Below are 24,256 nucleotides of genomic sequence, written 5' to 3'. Positions count from 1 at the left end.
CCGTTTATTACTAAACATACATCAGTCTATTCCGCTCTTAGTCCTCTTTTTTTCTTTTACACCAGCTATATTTTAAAATTCCTCTGGTTCAATAGGAGGTCTCTAAAAGCTTTGATCTTCAGATTTCATTAATCTCATTATCTATTCTCCTGCTGTCTTCCTCTCCTGTCTTGAATAAATCGATCTGTTGAATCAAGAAAGTGTTCCTCTGCCTTTCCTTGTCCCAAAGAAAGCAAAACCATAACAGCAAAAGCAGAAAGAAAGCGAGTTTGTAAAATGATCTCCCTTTTGTCTTTCACAGAACACATACAAAGCTTGCATACTTGTTTTTCTTATGCAGAAATCAGGCAATCAGTTTATTTTCCTTTCAAACAGCCTTCTGATTTGCTGCAACTGCAAAACACTCCACATTGCCAAAATACTTTGGAAGAGCTGGAGCTACAGACACAGTTAAAGTGCAATCAACTTCGAAATGGATATAAAAATTGAAGAAAGTTCCCCCTTGGTAACCTCTGTAACACACTGTAAGATTCAAGACTATTTTTCTGGAAGGACAGAGTTACAGTGGGAAAATAAACATCTACTCTGATGCTAATATACTTCAAATTTGTTATTTAATTGCATTCAATAGAGATTAGTTTAGTCGACAACTCTGTAATAGACTTTATATAGGAAAATAATAGTCAGAAAAGTCAAAAGACTAATTATAAAAGAAAAAAAGAAAATATGGCAAATATGTACATACTTTAAGTAACTAAGTCTACCATTTTTTTAAATGCATTCTTATACTTAGTGAAATCTTAATACATTGTTTGGTTCATTGGAGAAACAAAATTAGATGGAAGCGAATTATCTTCTAAAAGTTAGAAAAATTTTGGATTTGAGAAGCCAACATTTGATGATCTTTTTCTGTCTCTGTCCCTGCAGTTTCTTCCTTGTACAGAGAATAATTTAAAATAAACAAAATCTCTTTGTTTCTTTCAGTCTTGCAACAGCTGAAAGTTTCAAGTAGTGTTTTTACTTGACTGACACATAAGACTCCTTTATAAAAAGCTGAATTGAGAAAAACAAGATATATTTTCTAAGCTGATAATTATCAGCATGAGTATGACTCCTACGTTAGCTGAATTTTAATCTGTCTAACTAGAAGCAAGAGCTTTATGCACCGCTACTCATCCCTTCAACTAAGTCAACACTCTTAAACCTAAACAATTCATTGGTTTCCTCACAGAACCTTGGAGCCAGCAGCATAACCTGGTACTCAATTTCTGACTCAACAAGCGAGGAAAAAGCTTTACTTACATATGCCCACTCTTAAGATTCAATTAAGAATTCTTTGGTTCTTGTACAAAGCTTGATTCACTCTCTGCCTGCACTGCTGAACTGTACTGGTCCCCAGTAAAGTACAAAAAATCCAGAGTCAATCTTAATCCTCTTTCATGAGGATGAGTCATAAAATTCAATTTCATTATAGGATGGCCCTTAGGCCATTGAGACAAACAAAACTAGGTGCAGGCTAAACTGAAGTGAATGTCTCATTTGAGTCTACAGCAGCAATGAGTCAGAGGAGGAGCTCCCTTCTTCAAACCCTACTGCTGATTTGGGGTCATTCTATTTTAACACCTGTGAAATAGATTCTGCCCTTGTGCAGAAGCAACAGTATCTATAAATGTGCAAACAGATGGGTCAAATACACAACCCTAGGTATGTTTCCATTTCTGTTGCTTTTTCTTCTTTTGCACTTGGATTATTAGTATTATTTAAACTTTGCACTTCTGGGTCAATTATCATAAAAGGAGAAGTTGTCAGAGAGCAGAAGAAATAATATAGCATGATGGAACTTGTATTGACCTACAAAGGGCAATAATAGTGACATAAGGCAACAAAATCCAAGCAAGTTGCCACTGGGGAAACAAACCATTGAATAAATATGTCACAATCAGGTTCAATAAAGTTAACAGTGTTTTTCTTTCAGCAGATGAGTGAGGGGATCAAGGTTCAGAAATGCTGCCAACAACAGCCCTGAGGAATGCAGAAGTGCACTGGGTTTCAAATTTGGAGATAACATTGGGGTCGGAAAAAACCAAACATGTTTATCATAGCTGCAGAAACAAGGTGAGGAAATTCAGTCTACAAAGCATGAGAGATAGAAAGCCAAGTACAGGATCCAGGCAGAGATTGTCCCGACTGTCTGTTTTCTAAAAAGAAATTTGCTTTTATGCTTTCTGAATTTCTATCCTTGGTCACGCCATATGTTTCCAATATAAACACATAAATTCTTGTCTTGCCTTTTTTGTTTTTGTAATCTTCCTTCATTCTCTTCCTAAAAGTTTATCTATTTAATGTTAATCAACTATATTTCCAGGAGAGAAACCATGCAATAGACTGAAACAATGCCACGTTTATAGTTTATACCTTAGTAATTCTCACTAGAGTGTACCATGTAAATAATTTCTAAAGTTAGAAGAAATGCAAAGTAATATCAGGTTTAAAATATAAACATCTATCTATTTACTGAGAAAAGTTAGAGATTGAAGCAAACAAGGAATGAACTGGTGGTATTTTTCAGGTGCTATGTGCAAACCTCACAGCAAATTTTTGAGAAAAACCACTAAACATCAAACTTACTAGTGTTGATAAGAAATTGATTTGAAACCCCAGGATGATCTACATCATGTATTGCACTGGCAAAAATTGCTGCAAGAATCTCCAAATCAGTGAACACCGCCTAGAATATAATGAAACAGAAATGACAATCACCATACAGTGAAGAAGTGTTTTCAATAAAAATTATTCTACTTGAATCTGGATCTGAGCAAGCAAAACACATTTAAAATATACTATGATCTCTAGAGACTTTACACATAAGCTATTAAACCCTTTGAAAAATCATCAATTACGTAGAATTTCATAAATATTTCAAGTTTGGCCAAAGTAAAGTGATTTGTACTTCATACAGAGAGCATCACTAAATTCTGCCACAACTGAAGTATTTTCAACTTCAATCTGTAATTAAATCCACCTTTATTAGGCAATTAAGTACAGCTTTCTAACTTACAGCACAAATTAAAGTTAATATTTCAGCCTGACTCCCCTGTATTTGAAAGATGCATATCTCCTCTATAAAGAAAATAGTGACAGACTACACATCACCTCACTTTACATTTACTGATTTTCCATTTGTATGAGATTACTGGGAAGATTGGAAAAGAGGACTACAATTGGACTTTGAATATCACTGAGCCCAGTGCCCTCTTGTCAGAAGCACCTACATGATGCAAGTCCTTTCAAAACTGATCAAGGACAGCTCAAAAGGGCAAAGACCAGCAGTGGCACTGGGCAGACATTGCCATTTCACCAGCTAAAGCTCTGCTGAGAAGAAGGTCATGAAAAAAAACAGGTCTGGGAAAAAAACCCAAAATTTTACTGATGACTAGCTCAGCTGTGTAGTGAAGCCAGTGGTGTTTTAAGAACATTACCTGATCTTCTTGAGAACAAGAAAATCTTTCTCAAGTGATTTCCAAGTCTTTGAAGATCCAAACCTGCCCAGGTCCACTTATGACCCTCTTTTCAAGAAGAAGGTAATACAGATGTATTCAGTAACATGAAAGATTGACCATTACAGGAGAGTCAAAATGCAGCCCTTCTTGAAAAAGAAGGTAAATCCTTTCAAACTAATAAAATTTCTACTGCTTCCTTTACCTGAATTTTTCTGTTTGCTGGGATATATCCACATCAATGTTTGCTATGTTAAGACCTGAACTGTGCTTAAAAAGAGATAGTCCAGTAAAAACTTAGTACATGTTCCAATCTGTCTTAGAAATAAATACAAAAGTAGTCTTCCAGATCAGAATAAACTTTCCTAAGAACTTCCACTTACTGTGGTTAGGCAGAATCCCACATGGGAAATAACTACAGAACAGGATGCAGCATAAATAATAAGATGGTAGAAACAAGATATGCATTGTGTTACAGTGAAAAGATTATGACAGCAAAAATATCCATGATTTAAAATGAAAAGAAGTGATGTTTTCAGCACAATACTTACATGATCCTCACAAAATATCTTTAAAAGAACAGAATTCATTAAAGAAATGCTAAGATTTGTTTTAAAAACATTGCAGGAACTAAGATCTCTAATATTTAGTTTAGGAGACTCTCAGTGCATCCCCTTCTCTCATGACTGACACTTTTCTTATTCAGTTTAGTTTACCTCTAATGCTGGGGTTGATAGGAGGACATGGGTTGACTGAACAACATCTGCAGCATGTATGTTATTGTGGTACGCCACATCTGCATGGTAATGGTCTTCCAGAGTCATCAAGTAAGTTATTAAAGTATCTGCTGGAATCTTAAAAGTTTTTAACAAGTCCCGCTCCTATAAAATAATAGAAAAACAATTAGATTTCAAAGCACAGAGCAGTCTCCATGACAAAAAAAAAGCAGCATGACTGCTCATACTTGCCTGAAAAATAGTGTGCATGATGACAGTCAGAGGTCTGTTTCCAGATAACTCTGCTACTCTGAAAACCTGAAGGCCCCACTTGTTCAAATCTTCAAGTTCCTAGAGTAAAATCAAGCAATGAACGGGCTGAAAGATAACATAAAAATTCCTGCAATTTTTGAGAGAAGCAATTATAAACAGAGGACTCATTAAGACCTGGCCACTGTGCAAGTTACATGCTAAACTTTGCAAGGGCTAAACTCTTAAGCTCTGCAGCTGCTACTAATCTTGCAATATGAGAATTTACATCTACCCATTTTTCAAATTTTATTTGTCTAAGAAGGAAAGACTGCCTCTTAAGTGGATTGCTCCAGAGGGAAAAACTCAACAGTATCTTGAATGAGTTTAACTGACACACTTTGCTATCTCACTGTCTATTGACAATGAAGTTCAGTGAGGAGAAAGCCTCCAGAGATGTGGCAATTCTGCTGCTCTCTCCCTGGTCTCAGAAACACTCTTCAAATAAGATTCCTGAAAATGTTAGGAGAGGCATAACTCAATCAAAAATCCCTTTATACCAATTTTCTGTTATTACCAAATAGTTAGCTGCTGGTGCAGAAAATAGTAAGAAATTTCATTAAAAAACAGGAAAAAGAATGCACATAAAATGATACAGCTAAAAATAGGAAGGGTAGTTCTAATGTTATACACTCTTGTGTATTTTTGAAAAATAAGTTTGCTATCTATATATTTTCATTCCTGTGACACTGTAAAATATGTTTACTCTTCAATCTTCAGATGCTGTTTATGAATAGGAAGCTTTCTTAATGCATACACAAATGCCAGATCAAATTGTCTTCATGCTGAAATTAACTTTTATGGTCTGATTCTGATTTTACTTGCTATTCTTCCACTCCAACAAATTTGGACTATCTAAAGTGGTATAAATCCTTGGTGCTGCAGCTTGAAATCAGTGTGTATAAGCAGAGGATGGAATAATACAGAAAAATCCACACTCTGTTTATATAATTTCAAGGACATATATATATATATTCTCTACCTTGGCAAGGACATCTTCTTGGTCAGTTTTAACTCCAAACCTGGGAATACTGGAATTAGTTAGGCTGGAGCTGTGCATGAGTTTTTTGACTCCACTGATCTGGGACATTGGCCTCTTCTTTTTCTCTTTCTCTTTCTGTGTTGGTGAAGGGATTTCAACTTCATGTTGCTTGTCTTCAAAAGAATGAATAAAAAGAGAATAATTTATAAAATAATTATAAATATTATAAACTTCACTTTTGAGTTGCACCTTATGGACTTTTTAATTCTTAGAACAACCTCTTTTAAGCTTTGGATTCTTTCTATCAAGATCACTAAACCCATGCAAAGTTAAATATAGACCTATACTTCAGTAAAAGCAGATCTCTTTTACTCAAATTGCCTCATTATTTCTGAATTGGCTTTAAAAGCAACTTGTGACTGTCTGATTACCACTTCTGCCAAATCCCTAGTGCTGTAGAAAGGGTCAATCAACTCAGTATAAAAATGTTATTACAACCGCACAGGAATACACTTTGCAAGAAAAAATAATTTTCTTTTTTTTCAGGAGAAATATTCTCTGAAATTTTTATTTCAAAAGCTGTCTATGTGTGTCCTCATGTAAACCTTTAGAAAACTTTTTCAGGACTTGAAGACTCAAAGAATTTGACACTTGTGGAATGGTCCTGTCTACTAAGACTGTACAATTTGGAAAGCCTTTTGTGCTTTCCAAGCCACATCTACAAGCACTTTGGATTGCTGGCAGTTCATGCCACCAATGCAGCATTTCTGCACCTCCCAACTAGAGTCAATAATAATGACAAAACGAGAGAGCGCTTTGTTAATTTCTGAATTTTGCTGTGGGCTTTTGCCTCCGAAGCAGTATCAGCAGCATCACTTAATAAAATTTATCAACATATGTGCCAGCAAAACTTTAAACAAGAATTAAACTGAGAGTAAAATATATTTAGGCAACTGCCACAGGATTGCTGCACAACCAGTAAGGGGTTGTGGAGCAATGCCAACATCTGCTTCAAAGAAACCTAAGTCAGTGAAATGAAGGGCTTTTCTGAAAAAAACTTCTAGGAACATGAATTATTTTTGTTTCTTTCATTCATACTGTATTTCAAACTTGAGTTTAATGACTCCTTTCAAATTACCTCATTTTCTTTGCTGAATTGTACCTCCACCTTTTCTAGACCTCAAGGAGTGTATGAGTAAAATCATAAAACTCCAGAAAAGATGTTTCTGACACAGGAGATGAGCCAAAACAGCTAAAAAAACCCTTAAACCAAAACAAAATTTGAAAAGAAAGTAAGAAAAACCGGGATTTTTACATGCGTATTTTTTACTTTTTGCAATATTCATTTCCAATACAGACTTTGAGACCAGATGAGGTTAGCAAGTCCATTTCTAATTATGAGCTTTTCATATGTTTCCTTATTCACCTTTTCTTCTGCTTCTTTTTTTTTTTTTTTTTCTTTTTAAATTACCCCTTAGCAGATACATTTAATGGACACCTGAAATTCCAAGCAAATCACAACGAAGAAAAGACTTTGGAAAAGCACTAGGTTGTAGCCTACGGCACTGAGTCCCCCGACTACACCATCATACTTCTCCTTCTAAGGAGAAAAAGGGAGGTAGAGCGTGGCAGCCCTTGTCTGGTGCAAACTGACAAAAGATGAGGAACTGTGACTTGTGCCTGTGCTTTGATGTTTATGGTTTCAGTCACATGCACAAAGTTTAGACCCATCAAACAGAGGTTCGTTAGCTGAGCTGTCAGACTAACTCAAGTGAAAGGAAGTGTCTGTCTGAATGACTTAAATCTCCAGAGAAACTCCGTGGGACTGCCTCTGCTTTTGCAACTTTGAGCACAGAGGGCTGTGCCCATCTGAACATCCAGAAAAGACAGCTTGCCATTTTGACCCTGTTTATGTTGTGCTCAATTACAGGTTCTCAAACATCTTCCATCCATAGAAAACAGGTTAATAATGCTGAAAAAGAAAACTTCGCATCTTATTATACATGATGTAGGAGCCTTATGTCTTATACACAGATTGTATTTCTTATCATTGTAAATAACTTCAAACATTCATATATCCCTAAAAGAAAACAGTTTGGCTTTGGTTTTTTTGGTTTGTTTTTTTTTTTTTCTTTTAATAAGAAGAACAGAAAACCCTGTTTTTTCATGTCACCTTCCTAACTTACAAATGTGAAAAATTTTGTAGATATGGAGGAGGTAAGGTATGTATTAAAAAAATAAATTAGATAATAAACTCATTAAATACTTCCAGGGAGAGAAAGTTTTCTCTTTGCACAGATGTTCAGAACCTACATACTTAGACTGCATATTTTGAAAATATTTAGGCAACACATCTATATATGAGGCGTTTTCACTATTGTGCTGCTCTTATACCTACAATTCTAAATATCTAGTTTTTCACACAGACAGAAAACAGTACCCATGGTCCAGTAAATTAGAAGTGATTGCCTTCCCAGCCCTCTTTTTGCTCATGACTGAGATCTCGTGTGAAAGGCTGACAGATGCATTTCTTTACCCTGTCAAAGTAAGTCTCAAGCTTTTAAGTGAAAGCAAGCAGAAGCTGGCATCTCAGTCTCCTCAGCCTAAGTGGGTCATCCTTTCAGGCAACTGCACACTGTGGTTTTCAGGGCACATGAAGCTGGGCAATATTGCTTGTCCGTGGCAGAGGCTTATCCCTCTCCCTCTGAAACCCTGCTGGGCTGCAGCAGTTGGCACACTGCTGCAACCCTGGGCCAGCTGAACAGACACATTCAGCCGTCCATTTTGGACTGGGTGACAGGATAAAATGTCCTTCACAGAAACCCCACTTCTTTCAAAAAAGCCACAAAAAAGCACCAGCTATGTTATCTCACACAGAATAAGATGGATATTAACATATATGACTGTCACTTGTTAAAGTACTTGTTATCCAAATTTAGATGTATTTCACTGTGCATCTCTTATTACACCGTCTTTATGAACCAATGGTATTTTGCTCAAAACAGGTTTTGAGATTGGTATAGTATCTTTATCTTCATGTTCAAAATCATCTATTTTAAAGTTTTCTTGATTTTCATGACTTTTAAGAAAAAAAAAAAGCCATGGTTAAGGAACCATGTTCTTTGTAATACTGTGTTGGGCTTTTGTTAATGCTCACATCCCAGTATGCCAGGATTTTGATCTGCAAAAACTTCTGGAAAAAGTCTATTCAGATGTTTCTTTAGTCACATGCACCTAACTGTGCATGTGCAGTCAGGGAATACCAAAATATCTTAACTGCTTGTTGTGAAATTTTATGAAGCTACATGTGTTTATGTGTTTCCAGCACACTGAAACCTCTGCAATAATTCCAGTAGGAAATAAAGTGGTAGAATTCTCTTTAATATAAATACATATATATATAATTACCACTCTGAGACTTACCCAGTTGTGCATGGTGCTAATAAAACCAGGTCGTAGGTTTGAGCCCTGTATGAGCCATTCACTTTTGAGTTGGACTTGATGATCCTTGTGAGTCCCTTCCAACTCAGAAGGATTTTCTGAGTAATTCATTATATTAATTTCTTAATATGGTATCAATATTAGTTGTAATATGTATATGAATATCTATATTAGTTGTAATATCAATATTAGTTGTAATATGTATATGAATATTTATCTGGAATTACACACATAGTGAAATCACCTACACAAACTAATTGAGCTGTGAGAAAGTGGATCTAACCTGATCTCTCTGCACAAATGCTGACAACAATATGCTAAATGCACATTTTCTGAAAGCAGAAATTAATATGGAAAGCCACTTGCTTTTAGGCTCTAACACAGCCCAGAGAGATACAAAAACCCCCCAAAGGCAAAAAAGTTAGCTCTTCATAGTCTTACCTAAGAAAGTGTTTGATATATATTCTGAGACTTGATTGCCTGACCTGCTCATTTCAGAGAGGTGGGTTAGCTCACGGTTGAGCATTCTTTTAAACTGGAAAAGAAAAAAAAAAAAGTGTAAAGTTAGCTACATCAAGGTATATTTTAGTTAGAATAAGAACATGCAGTCACTTTATAACTGGGGAAAGAACAAGGCATTAAGAATACATTATAGATACATATATATATATATATATATATATATATATATATATACACACACACACACACACACTATGGCATCAAGAATATATACTGTGAAAGAGGAAATCACATGTACCAATGATCCACCCAACCATCTTCATGGACTGGACAGTGTCATTCTTAACCTCCTAAAATACACTGCAGTGATTCCATGGCTAAGGTACAGCGTCCTACTAGTAACTCAAAACTCTAAGGCATTTGCACACACTTAAGTTACAATATTGTCTTTCCAATTTTTCTGATTTTAATTTGGAAAGTAAATATGAATGTATCTATGTCGGAGCTGTTCTCTACCAGTTCTCTCACAAGATTTGCAAATTAATCTGTTTTCGCGTTTTTTGCAATTCATTAGGTAACATTTCATATCTATCTTACCTCTCAGCATTAATCTACTCAAAAGTACTTGACAACATTGCTCCAAACAGTCCAAATATCTTATTGACTTCATACTAGCCAATTTGAAAAGAGGTAGGTTTCGTTGTCTCAGACCTAAAATTACTATATTCAACTAATGACTTGACCATTCCACTAGCTCAGAAAACTGCAAGCATCTCCAAGAAACACTGGGGTAGAAAATACCCATCTGTGGAAACATCTTCTATTTCCCTCTTAGTTAACAATTCACTCTAGGCAGTCTATAGGATAGCAGCAGATACTAATATTCCATTAAACGTAAAATTAATGAGGTACACATCTCTGAGCCTTTCTTGATTCCTTCTAGACTCCAGGGTGAAATGATATCCTGTGCTATTATGCTTCACAGTTAATTGCCTAATACAGGTCTCACTGTCTTAGATGCATTTCCATTGACTATAGCTCTGCCTTGATATTACCAACAAACAGAAGGCAGCAATACTTACAAATAATTCCAACTCTTGCCAATGAAAATTAGCATGCATCTGTCACTATTGAATTTTGCCTCCTATTGTGCCATCCTTTTACTTTGTTGTTAGATTTCTCAGTCATCTTTTCTCTTAACAAAGCAATATTATTTGTGAAACTTTCAGAATCATCTTTTAGTGATCCATGCAGTCATGCTTATCTATTATATCAAGGAATAGCAACCCTTAGAGTACATACATGTAAACATTCCTTTATGTTGAAAACTGGTAATTTATAGTTTATTCTTCTTCAAAGGAGATAAACCACTGTAGTAAATATTAACCATCCCATTCCCATTTCACTGGAATCATCAAAGCTATTTCTTCAAAGTAGACTTGCATTATGAAAGGTGTTATTTTCTTCACAACATCTTTGTAAGCCAACAATTACCATATTGCTTACAATATGCCCAACAAAATTACCTTTAATAAAACATTCTAACCATTAGCCACTGCATTTTCTTGCCATCTTGATGTGCTATCAGCTCAGGAAGTTCCAGAGCTAAAAAGACTGAATCCTACTTTAGTCACAAGCCAAAGGCTCAGCTTTGATCTCAGATATAGCCATGTGCTAGGCAGTGCTCAACACATGTCTGAAAATTAGAACCATACTGCAAACACCGCTACACATACTATGAGAACTACAGAGCTATGAATTCTAGAAAAAAACAGTCTCAACCTCTTCAGCAATGCCTAATGTTTGTCACCAATGTCAAATGTAGAAAAATCAAGTCAAGTTTATCAAGCAATAAAATTGCTGGTCAAAAAATACCAAGACCTTTTTCTTATAAGTCTTTCTTTAAACTTTTAAACACTTAACACACTTAAGTGCTTACACATTTTTCTTCTGTTCCCACAAAAGGTGAGAAACTGTAATATATAAGATAAAAACTGAAGATGTCATGGAATAAATAGCTTGTCTCCAGATGGCATCCAGAGACTGCAGCTTCAAATTAAATATTGAGTATAGGACTATTAATAAAATGTCAGGAGTTGACAAAACCACATTAACTTCCAGGCATGTCATCAGTTTATCCATTACTACTTCAATATTCTCTCTTCCTTAATTTGATTAGCTAGTTCACTGGATTCTAACTTCAATAGATGCTCATCTCCCTGGTTGTTTCCTATTAAACACCTCTACATAATGTCCAACTTGGTGTTGCTGGTTTTGCTGCAGAAAAACACTAACTGTGTCATGTTCCACACCCTGGAAAAAACAACCATCTAGCTACCACGGGCATGTACTCTTCAGAATGTCTCCCTAAAGGTTTTCCAGCTTTGAAGGAGGAAAAAATCAGTATTTGCAGATACCTGACACAGGAAATAGGAAGGATTTTTTTCCCCCCAAATAATATATTTGACTGCACAGAGTGGGTAGAGAGGTTTGTTATTGCATACTGGGAATCATCTTATGGAACTTATGGAGCATATATTCTCTAAGAATTTTCAGCTCAGTATTTGTTGTAGGAATATCCACAGCAAATGGAAGGCACATAACATTCTTTTCTAGTGCTATGTTCCCCACTAGTCTGATGCAAACCTTCCCACCTCCCATCACCCCACAAGTCAGTAGAATATGAAAACTCAACCATCTGCATGAGAACTGCAGAACAGTCTGTGTTACTGCTCAACAAGGGTGTAAAGTGAAACAAGTCCCTCAGCCTCTGCAAGGCCCTCCTGCTGAGAGCAAATTCAATTGGAGATGCCTTTGGCTTTGAAGAACTGTAGCTGCACAATTTCCTCATATTCTTTCACATGTTGCTGACGCCACAGGACCAAAACTTTAATTGACATGAAAACTTCTGGACTAAGCAGGAGTTTGGAGAACTGTTTTGATTTTTCTAATTATCTGACAAAGGCTTACAACCGTCATTGCCATTGAATCAGATGAAGCTGAAGACCATATGCAGACAGCAGTTGCTGATGCAGAACAATAATGCTCTTTGAGAATATTAAAAAAATCAAACATGAGAGACAAACAGCAATCAAGACATTCAGGCGTTTTTTTGTTTATACTCTGTTTCACTGTATCTGTACATTACTCGGTCCGCTTACGTTTCATAACTTGCCTTTTGAGGAAAAAAAAATCTTTTTTCTAAGAAAAAAGCAATCAAAACAGCAAAAACAAATTTAACCCTATTTTTTCCCCTAATTTTACCTATTTCTCAAAGATTTAATTTGGGCCCAAGTGCACCCATACATAATAACTCTTTCAAAGATTCACATCTTACACAGCTCTGCACAAATACTTCATAATGAAAAGTTTGCCTCTCACACGGCTCCCACAAGCTCTTATTGCCAACAAGAGAAGTTGGTTATATCCGTGAGCCAACAATGTTTTATTTATCCAAGAAACACCCTAAAGTGCTTGAAACTTATCTAGAATCCACAATCTCATAATTTGGCCTCCTGCAAATAACATGTTGCATATTATGTTCAAAACAAGTCAAAGAGGACATAAAACCACCTTGTTCCTAACAGCAGTAAATATTAAAGATGATACTCCAAATAAGAATTTTTAAAATCTGACTGCCATATACTTTCCAAATTCAAGAAAATAAATCAGAAAGATCAAAACTCTTGTTATTAATAAACATTTAAACCATAAATTTAATTATGATATGTGAGCTCAGCATGGGGAGGAAGCAGAGGTTTTTGGCTGATCTATGCATATATTGTATTTTTCTCAGAAAGATTTTCACACGTCCCACTAGGCATTGTTAGGTTGGAAAAATGACACACACATCCTTTTGGAATACAACAGTCCTTGACTATATCCTTAGAAAATCACCCTGAAAATGAACTGGCAATAAAATGCCCATTAAGTCGACAATACAGTTCTTCACTGCCAAATACTAATGTCAGAGCAATGAAGCCATAAGCTCTTTTCTAAAAAATATCCCAAAAATATTTCCTTAAGCAGAATTTTTTTAATCTCACTTGTTTCTATTTATTTTAGATTTTAATCTCAGCTGGGGTTAGGGGAATGGGGGGAATAAGAAGGAGCAGAACCCTCAACACAAATACAAGCAGAGCATTTAAATAACAATAAAAATGTCTCTAAAGTGAAAAGAGTAGATGTGCACCTTTATTTCCCTTTATACAGCTACAAAGTCTGCTGTAGCAAGAACTGTAATAATGAACTGAGAACGATTTCCTAAATTCTTTTAAGTTCCCAAGAAGAGATTTGTAGTTTAGGTCTTTCTGGGCTAAAGCCCAATGTGTGCACATCTCTGTATCTGTATTACTGCTGTCAGCCTAGGATAAGCATACATGGAGGAGCTTTTTTGAAAAATAAGATACTTTTCTGATGCCAGCAAAGACACACAGAAAAACACAGACAAACCATGGAGTAACCATGTTCCCAGATGGCAACTAGAGCATTGGTACATTTTTTGGAAGAACTTGAATGTTTGTTGGAAAGAATCACCAACTCCAAGATGCAAACAGAGTTGATTTATGGCCATGAACAAGTTTGGACTACACACTTTATATATATATATATATATATATATGTATGGGTTATTGTTTACACTTTAGAGGGTTTTACAAATTTTGTGTGAAGTTCTTTACTCAGTAACAAAGAGCTTAAGAAGCAGCCAGCAGCTAGCTGTGTCAAGAGGAAGCACACAGAACCACTCTTGCTGTAGACTCTCTGTAGCAGCAGGGTCTCTTCCAGGCAGGCTTTCTGTTCCTGTAGAGAAATCTGCTGCATCCCAGGGACTGTAAAGAGGCTGCCTCCAACACAGCCTTTGGCACCAATACTGAAGGTGAAACATGGATCAAAAAGCCCAGTCCTGTCTGGCCTTCAGTTTGAGCATTTATCAAGTTCCCAGCCCAGAGGAGGCTGGAATGAAAATGCTAAAAGTGACAGGGGACTCTCATAGCACTAGCTCCCAAACCCTCAGGGCAAAGATCCCAGTTTCAGCCTTTGTGGCTGCTTCTTTTCCAGGTAACATTTCTAAAAACTTAAAAGAAATAGAATACATCCATGGAACATACTACTAATGCTTGGAACATTCAACTTACATGACTATGTTTTGTTACTGAAATACCTATTCATGTTATTTTTAGAATATGCTTGCATCTCAAAATGAGTGAACTATATTATATTACTAGATTTGAAAAGCTTGTATTCTACTATATAACAAGGAATTTTAAATAAGTCAGCCTTACAAATTAACATAAGGCTTCTGTCTGTACTGCTCATCAATGCAAAACTATCTTTGATTTTAGCACCATTCTAGATACATAAACAGCATTCTTAATAGCTAAAGGTTTGTGCTGGAAGCCCATGGGTTTAATTAGTATCAAGGCCAGGCACTGTTTTTTATAATAAGCTACAGAAAGGCAGATATATCTAAGGCTGTCATTGTGATGTCACCAAAATGAGTGGTGCTCATTTTTTTCAGTAAAAGATACTCAACAAAAACGAGGGGTAAACATTCACATTTTCCAAAATATAATTCACAGTAGATAAAGTATAGCCTGAAGCACTCAGAAATATGTATATAATAAGGGATAGAAACATATGCACTGTTACATCTTATATTAAAAACAATGAGAATAAGATACATCTTATAATATATCTTATGTTACAATCTGAGAATAGGCTATTTCAGCCTTCAGAATTTTATAAATTCTCTGCATAATTCTTTTGAATGTCACAAAAAACAGAATGTCTTTTCTTCTTCTCACATTTTTTCTCTCAGAAAGCGCTGTAATAAAATTGTGCTCAAGGACGACTTCTTAACCAAAATCATTGGCTGTGGACAGTATAGGACACTCTCTATAAAAGAACATTTCTTCCTCGTGTGTACTCAATTACACCATGGTCTCTGCTAAACTTCAATTAGAAAAAAAGTCTATGAATTCTAAAGGATAAACAGTAAGAGTGAACTTTAATTTTTTTTTTTAATTGGTGATTGAATTTTTCTGATTTAGTAAGAGGAACATGACAACAGCTGCCTAGAAATGCAGGAAATACTTTCTAGTAAATTACAATAAATTTCTTTTAGCTGAAATGCAAAGAAATTTCATCTTATTGTTTTGGCAAACAAGAAAGTAATCTACCTAGCTAGCATAATAGAATGAATTTCTTCACAGATGACTGATCAAAATCCTTGATAATATATTGTAACAATGCAGCATCAGCTGAAAATACTTATAATTGGACATAATTAGGCTTTGCACTTCTATTTTAAAAGACATATATCTATTGAAGGTATTAAAAAAAGAAATTCAATTGTGCAAATATAATTGTGTTGTGCTATTTTTAGTAATTTAAGTCATTTATTTCAACATATGCCTTATTTAGTTCAGAAGAAATCAGAATTTCTTTAAAGAAGAATGATTTGGTACACTTATTGTCTGTCAAGCACAGGATAATTTTTTTTTTACACACTCAATAGCAATTATAAAAGTATACAAGCAGCAGCATTTTTCTTAAGCACAAACGTAATTTTTAGGGATAAACCAAAGCTCAGATGTGGTTTTCTATTAAGTGTATTCCAGGTCTGTGTGTTGGCAGGCATACTGATTTAACTCCTTGATGCAAAACTTTTCCATAAAAGAGATAAAGCTTATTTAATTCCATTTTCTAGCAGTATTGCTATTTCAAGCTAGTTCACACTGCCCCACATAACAACATAGATCAGTATTAAAAGATGGCAATTTCCCATGTTTTAATCAATAAGCTGTCACACTCACAGAAGCTACAAAAATGCTGTTGAAACACAGTGTTCATAATTTCACCTTTCTTCAGCTATTAAAACCAGTATGAGTCATGCATCCACCCATTATCCTCAGCTTCTTTACTCATGCTCTCTTCTATTGTATAGTATCTCTGTTTGAGGTATTTGGAGCTTTTAAAAACCTTTTAGTGGCTAGAAATACAGATTGGTAGGAACCTTTTTCTGAAAGAACACAAAACTGTTCTGAATTTTTTTGGCTTCAGGCTTGGTCTAATCATTCACTGAAGTAATATTATTTTAAAAGTCCCAGCACAGTTTCTAAGAAAGACTATACTGTGCAGCTCATTCTTCTTGCTGAACAAAGGCTTGTTGTCATATTTTACACTTCAAATTATTCATAATCATATCATCCACAAATTCTCACACTATCCAGTGATCATGCAATCATGCACCATAAATCAAAGTTCTTAAAAGGTAAAACAAAATCCTACCTTTATGTAGCCCCAAGAAACTGAGAGTAAATAGTTTGCCTCAGGCATTTTTGATTTTTTCTATACTACCAATCTAAGCTATCAGTTCTTTGCTATCTGACTCTGCAAAAGACTTCCAAGAATTAAGATTCCGTCTTCCCGCTCCTAATTCTTTTTGCTGGTCTTCAGGTCCTCAGCAACTGTGTGCTCAGGAGGCATACTGAAATGAAATCCAACCGTGTGGTCTTCCGACTGTATAAATGCCATTTGTGAAACTCCAAGCACTCAGAGGCAACGTTGAAGACACATATTGTACGAGCTGAAGAAATTTCTGAAGAGCTAGGGATATGCATATTTCCTGAACACCAGGATTTAATGAATAATGTATGTCAAGATGCTCAGCTGCTCAAAGACTTGCTCTATCAACAGCTACCAAATAAGGACCTGAAGAGGAAGCCACAGACAGTGGAAGCAATCCCTCCCATAGAGACATACTAGCAGCCAATAGTGTGTCACCCTAAAAGATATAAATCCACAGGGCTGGTATCATGATGTACAGTAATTTCCCATTGGCTGATTCCGGGGACTCTCCTCGGCATGGGATATTTCTTTTTTTCTTTTTTTTTTTTTTTTAATTTTAAATTTATTTTCCCTGACAGCAAATGTCCTTTCCTAATGGCATCCCTGCCTGCAGCATTCACATGCCATTCAAAAATAATTGGGGTAAAGTCTCGTCACTTCAGCAGCATTTACCAGCTTTCAATGGACACACCGTCCAAGCAGTCAAAATTAGTATTGTGCAAACATCTGTCTGCTTTGCCTAGTGGGTTTATTTTTTCATATGGAAGAAAAATATATTTTGAGGTGTTTTTTATGGGAAAGAAACCCAACATAAACAGATCTATCTCATTTCTTGAGTAGTTTATGGTGTACCTAAACAATGAATTTTTTTTGGCTTTTATGCCATCTACATTAAAAACTGATCTACCTCAGACTATTGGGCTGGGCTGCTAATGCTTTTTTATTTAAAGAGACAAACGCAGTTACTATTATGCTAAAGCAAGTCACATGTCTTACAATTCCCAGTTAATGTTAAGCTTCCAAGGAGATGTAAGAAGTGAGCTAATAAGATCCTCAAATTCTCACTGTATTTATTCAACTTTTGCTCTTTCTGCCTCAGCAGATTATTATAATCAATTACAGCTATACATCATTGAAGGGATTGATTGAAAGTGGAGTGTGTCAGTGAGCTGATTCAAGCATTAAATAAAAGATCCCACCATCTGCCACTCAGAGACCAAAACTTGAAAGGAGGAATACATTATGCCCACGGCAGGGGGGGTTGGAGCTAGATGATCTTTAAAGTCCCTTCCAACCCAAGCCATTCTATGGTTCTCTGATTATCTTGCTCCACTCTGTGCAAGGCACATGCACTACTGCAGCAAATTTCTGAGTCTTTGTTGTGTCAAAAGAAAGGGAGAGTGACAATGGCAAACGCCTAAGAACAAGCTGAATGAGGTGCAGCGCTCAACCTAATCCCACACTGCTGATTCACAGGAAGATGCTGATTGAGAATGGTCATAAGAGAGGTTTTGGCTGAAGCAGTCAGCAACACTAAGTGCTTCAAAAAGAATTGAACCTGTAAAGATCAATAGGGCAAAATATGATATCAGCAAATCTCTCCCTTACAGCAGAGAAACCTAAAGCAGTATGACAACTGGATACAATCAACAGATTATCAGTACTTAAAGTATTTTCATGTGGAAGGCATAATGTTTGCCTTAAAATAGATAATATAAAACATTCCTGACACATTTTAATGTTCACAGTTATACTTGGCCTGAATTGATGAAGCTAGATTTCTATAAAACAATTACGATTTGAAAAAAAGGCCCGGGGTTACTAGACACTCAGAAAGACATTGAAGAAGTCAAAAGGAACTTTTAGAAAATATTTCTCCTGATTCTTCCAGCTCAACTTCATAATGGTGAATATAAAGCTTCTCTACATCTGTCTTTCATTGTCTTCCTATCACCCACAAGAGAGCACTGCTGCCACCTACCCAGCATCAACACAGTCCTGGAAAAATGACGGCTTTCTTCAGGAGGCAATTTCAAGCATGACTTAGAAAATGGCAAAATAACTTTTGGCTACATTAGAAATGAAGCATGTGGGTATGAAATTTTGGTTGCAATAGGTTGTATGACAAGACACGGGAAAGTCAAGTTTAAAATTTTTTTTCTTACTTTGCTACTAAAGCTGCTTCCTCATGAAATATTAACAACTCTTCCCAAAGAACTGTTCCCAAAAGAACTTGATTCAGATAAGAAATATTTAAAATGGCTGGTATGTAAATTACACCAGCTGTTAAGAATGTATTAAAAAAAATCAAATTTTTTTTCTTCTCCACTAATGTATAAGACAAAGATACATCTATAAAAATTACTGAGTTACAGTTGGTAGAAGTTATTGAAGAATGGTGTTTATCATTAGCTAGGTCATTTTGATATAAAAACAAGAAAAAACATTTCCCTCCAATGTAAATATACGTTACATCAATTCATTCTAGCTCCATATTAACTATACTGATAATAGGCAATTACACCTTATACACACTGCTTACTACTGACTGGTATTATTTTTTCAAGACTCATAGTCTCAACCTCATAAAACTAATGATTGCTGTAATAGAATTTAATTGTATTACTTCACTGATTTAGAAAGCATGCCTCCTGACTTTGGCAACATGATCTTAGATGTGGAGAGTCAGGAAGTTGACACCAGCTCTTATTTACAAGAATGGTTTTGGTTGATTTTCCTCCTGAATTCCCAGGTTACAATCATTGAATAACTAGCTTTAGAGGAGGTTATGGTGGATAGATGAGTGCACGGCAAATAGCTGCCACTAATTAAATATCCAGAAGAATTCAGATAAAAAAACGAAATTTAGAGATTCTTGGTTTTTGTACAAATATACATCCATGAAGATAAAACATGGAGGAGGAGGAAGGATATAATGACATTTTCTACAATGTTCCAATCAATCAAAGTATATGGAAATGGGAAAGTGCAATTTAAAATTATAATAAGTGAGTAATAAAATAATTCATAAAATAAAAGAAGTTTTTAATGAGCACTGTTAATGTGTTTTGAAAGAATCAAGACCATGACCTTGAAGGACTCAAAGATGACGAAGTCCCTTAACACCCTTAACAAATGTTAGTTATTATTCAATCAATGATTCTGGACAACTATCTCCAAAGAAGTCATAAAAAGAGGTGGCAGGAATACCGGGAGCTGAAATGTTCAATTTTAGCATACTTTATAAAAGACTTTAAAAATGTTAATTTGTGCTGATTGAAATTCCCAAGCAGGATGGATAGGTACATTCAGACCACTTCATGAAACCCCAGTCCTGGGTATAATGGCAGAAAAGCTGATATGCATATATTCTTTTATTTTCCTCGATAAGGAAGGGAGATGTAAAAGTGAAATTAATGCCAGTCACTATCATTTATGTGTTTGAACATGTAATATTCTTGTGCTGTCATAGAGCATTTCATTTATAACTGTAAAATATTCTGCACCACTCCCAATCTTGAGAGAAGATACATTGAGTGGGCTAAGAACCTGATTATCAACTCATTCCTAATGGTAATAAACAGTCTGTCTTCATCTAATGGGACTGTTTTAAGTAAGGTTTTGCATGACTTGAAACTGTTCTATGGTACTAAATATCTTAGTTGGTGATCTGCAATTACATCACTACTGTGAAGATTTACAGTGTGAAAATTTCCTGAGAACAGAAACAACTGGGAGAAGCAGTGGTTCATGGGATAAACTGTGAAGGTGTAAAAGTCACCACCAGCAGCCTCACTTGTTTAGAATGTTGACATCATTCATGTAAACTACAGCTTGGGGAATTTAAGGGGAAAACTACATACAGTTCAGGGAATTTAATGTCTGCAAGGACATCATCAATAAGGAACATGGTTCACAACTAGGTAAACTACCCTGAGGAAAGAAGGAACCCTGAAGAGTATGTCAAGTCACAACAGGGCATTTCACAGTGATACTGTCACCCCCAAAAATCTGTGTCTTCTGTGCCTCTAAATAAAAAGAGAGGCTCTATAGCCTCTTACTCTGGCAACACACGTAATGGAACAGTGCACACAGCTTTAGTGTATCTTTTCCTAATTTCTATTATGTACATTGTGTAGGGAAAAAAACTTGCAAATATTATTAATGTCACAGAGAAAATCTTCCATAATAAAAGAAAAACCTCAGTCTATTTAACTTATAAGCTCACAGCTACTGTGGAGAATTATGAAAATAGGAAAACACAGCACACCAGACCTGATTCTCTAGCACCAAAGAAGCAACAAGAAGCAACGAAAGGCAGCTGAAACTGCTTCAAACCAACTGGGCTGAAACCAACACACACTAAAGATGACATAGAGAAGGTCAGTGGTATCCTGGATGTAGAAGGAAGAACATTGCCAGCAGGTCACAGATCCTGCCCCTCTACTCAGCCCCTCACCTGGAGTGCTGTGCCCAGTTCTGGGCTCCTCAGGACAAGAGAGACATGGGACTCTTGGAACAAGTCTGGAAGAAGGAAGCAAAGATGATTTGGGGGCTGGAGCATCTCTTTTGCAATGAAAGGCTGAGGGAGCAAGCATGCTCAGCTTCAAGAAGAAAAGACTGAGAGGGAACCTCATCAATGTATACAATATCTGAAGAGAGGATGGTAAAAGGATGGATCGGGCTCTTCTCAGTGGTGCCAAGCAATAGTACAAGAGACAATGGGCAGAAACTGATGCACAGAAAGCTCACCCTGAACATGAGGAAGAACCTTGCTATGTGGGCGACTGCACTGGAACAGATTGCCAGAGAGGCTCTGTAGTCTCCCTCACTGGACATATTCAAGCAACATCTGGACTCAATCCCATGCAATGTGCTCCAGGATGGTCCCGCCTGAGCAAAGAGGTGGGACCAGATGACCCACGGGCGTCACTTTCAACCTTATTCTCTGATTCTGTGATTCAGTTGCATGAACTGAATGAACTGTCACATGATGGGAATGTTACCACCTTGATCTTTCCTACTACATATAAGTGATGGGTAATACTAAAGTGTACTTAGCTTTGAGAGAAGAGCAGTGCTCTCAAAAGCAACCCCTTGGATTGACTATGAAATTGCACTGAGAACATTTTGAGAGATGTCTGAGCATCAGTTCTGAATACAAGTGTGCTGGATGTAGTGCCTCTTGTCTAGTAAGCAGCAAAAAGTAAAGCAAAGAAGTAGACATCTAAGCATATCACCAGTTTTAGTTTTCAAGATTTTTGAATGCATTACAAACAATTTCTTGTATGCATTACAAACAAGAACAGATAGCCTGAACAATCCCCATAAGCCAAATTAAGAGCCTTTGAAAACATGAAAAAATTAGGCCTTTGGCAGGTGGTTAGAACTAGATAATCTTTAAGGTCCCTTCCGACCCAAACATTTTATTATTCAATGATTTTGAGACTGACATTCACACATTAGAGAACAGCAAAAATCACCCATGTTAAAACCAGCTCCTACCGGTCACAAACGCAGCACTGTTTTCACAGCACTAGCCAGCTCCATCTGTGAGTTGTGCTGGTATGTACACCACCAAAGCTTCCCCACAGAACGGAGAGTCCACTCAGTGCTAGAAGACCACAGCAGAAAAGAATGGTCATTTCATTCAGCAAGCAAGAGCATGTGGATGGACTCAGCCAAAACCCAGAGCCGGACTAGAGGAAGCAGTAGGACAGCCAGAGACAAGAAAACTATGCTGAATCAACCAGCCTCACCAAAATTCTCTGGGTCGACATAAGAATCCATGCTAGGAGACCAACCGTAGGATTTAAGTAAAAAGTCCCAAACAATTAGTAATTTTACAAATACGAGAAGTTGCTTCAACTGTGGCAACCAGCTGCCACACACTAAGTGAGCTGCAGGGACAGAGACAAAGCTGTGTCTCATGCTGATATCAAAAAGAGATGAACTTCAGTGGTGGCTGAGAACTGATGACTGCAAGTGGAACATATCTCCAGTTCTTTCAAGGAAGTTATAAGTGTGCTAACTACAGCACGATTATACTGCTTTAAAAAGATTTTCTTGGAAGCCTTCAGCCTGTCAGAATTACATTTGTTAAAAATTATGGAATAGCTTATGCAGTATTATTTTTCAGATATTTTTATTTGGAATACAGAATTCTTATGCATAAAATACAAGAATTATACGTTGCTAAACAAACTGAGACGATGATGTTCCTTTGAACTATTTTAGGGGAAGTATGTAGTAAAACCCAGGAGCTAAGGTGTTTAATAAAGAGTAAGGCTCCCTTTTTATTTTAAATTAAAAAAAAAAAGAAAAAAAGAAGAAAAAAATTAACACATTCTGATAAGATACCTAATTCAGTGTTTGTATTTACTGCCCTCTAGTGATAATAAAGGCATTAGCTATGATTATGTAGAAGCCTGAAGCTTTTTTCAGATTGTAAATGTCACAATGTGGTTCACTAATTTTCAACCATACCAGAGCAGGGTCTTTACAGGTATTCTCTACAGCTGCAGCATTTTCAATAGACACTCGTGAGCAATTGCACAGGCAACAGAAACAACACCTATTGCAACTCTTATTTTGGGGACCACTGTCAATCCTTTAAGACACGATATATACCAATCGTTCTCTTGAAAGTTTTCCACATAATGACAGATTACATATGTATGTAATAGTCTCTAAAAAAACACCCCACATTATATGGAGTTTAATTTCAACAAATATTAATCTTGTTACAATATTCTGCTATGTATTTATTTTCCCCTGAACATGATCCTATCACAACTATGTCAATTATTGAGAAGCTACTGTTAAAAACCAATTTAGATCAGAGAAAGGTCGACCAGGGTGTGACAACAGCTGCAGTTATGACGGCAGATTTGAGGAGACAGAAAGCAGTAACAAATAGTTCGGGTGGCTATTGCTCTGACAGAAAACTGGCAACTTACATATCAATGACCCTAAAAATGCAGAATTGTATGAAAACCTTATTTCTATTTTTTTATGTAGATGCACCCTGAAAGTAAATAAACACCCTGTAAGTATTTACCATGGTATAGCCATGAAAGAAGCTTATACCCATGTTAGACATTTTTGCAGATAGCTATATCTAGGAAAAGTACAAAGAGTGTAATAATTCAGAAAGCTGCAATGGCACACTTATCCCAATACTGATACAGCTATACCAGTACAAACTAAGCTTTACAGGGATTCCTATTTCATACAGAAAGCTAGTTTGCTATGCAAGAACAAACCTCAGGTTTTACAGGTATTGCAGGATTAATCTTACTTCTCCTGTAACATGGCATTTTTATTTTAATGATGTGTTTCTACTGCAGACCTCGCCAAAGTCATGTTCATCAGAAATACTGCTGAATAGTTGTAATTTCATGCTAAAAGAAATGAGTTTTTCATTAATCTTTGTACAGCTGTGAAAAAAAAAAAAAAGATTACATAGACAAAACCAGGGATTTGTGGAATATGAAGTG

General features: G+C 36.1%; 1 protein-coding gene across 7 annotated transcripts in view; it reads right to left on the bottom strand.

Moving 5' to 3' along the window:
• The window catches only part of PDE4D (phosphodiesterase 4D), a 533,887-nt gene that overhangs the window by 7,648 nt on the left and 501,983 nt on the right, over positions 1-24,256 (bottom strand). For all 7 annotated transcript variants that reach the window (XM_059836725.1, XM_059836727.1, XM_059836729.1 and 4 more), the window contains 5 exons: positions 9,387-9,480; positions 5,505-5,677; positions 4,466-4,564; positions 4,214-4,378; positions 2,629-2,728 (listed from right to left, as the gene is read on the bottom strand). In XM_059836725.1, coding sequence (XP_059692708.1) covers positions 2,629-2,728; positions 4,214-4,378; positions 4,466-4,564; positions 5,505-5,677; positions 9,387-9,480 — 631 coding nt within the window. The remainder of the gene's footprint in view (positions 1-2,628; positions 2,729-4,213; positions 4,379-4,465; positions 4,565-5,504; positions 5,678-9,386; positions 9,481-24,256) is intronic.

This window comes from Haemorhous mexicanus, chromosome Z (genome assembly GCF_027477595.1).
Source record: "Haemorhous mexicanus isolate bHaeMex1 chromosome Z, bHaeMex1.pri, whole genome shotgun sequence".
Taxonomy (NCBI): Eukaryota; Metazoa; Chordata; class Aves; order Passeriformes; family Fringillidae; genus Haemorhous; species Haemorhous mexicanus.
This window is presented reverse-complemented; position numbering and strand designations above follow the sequence as displayed.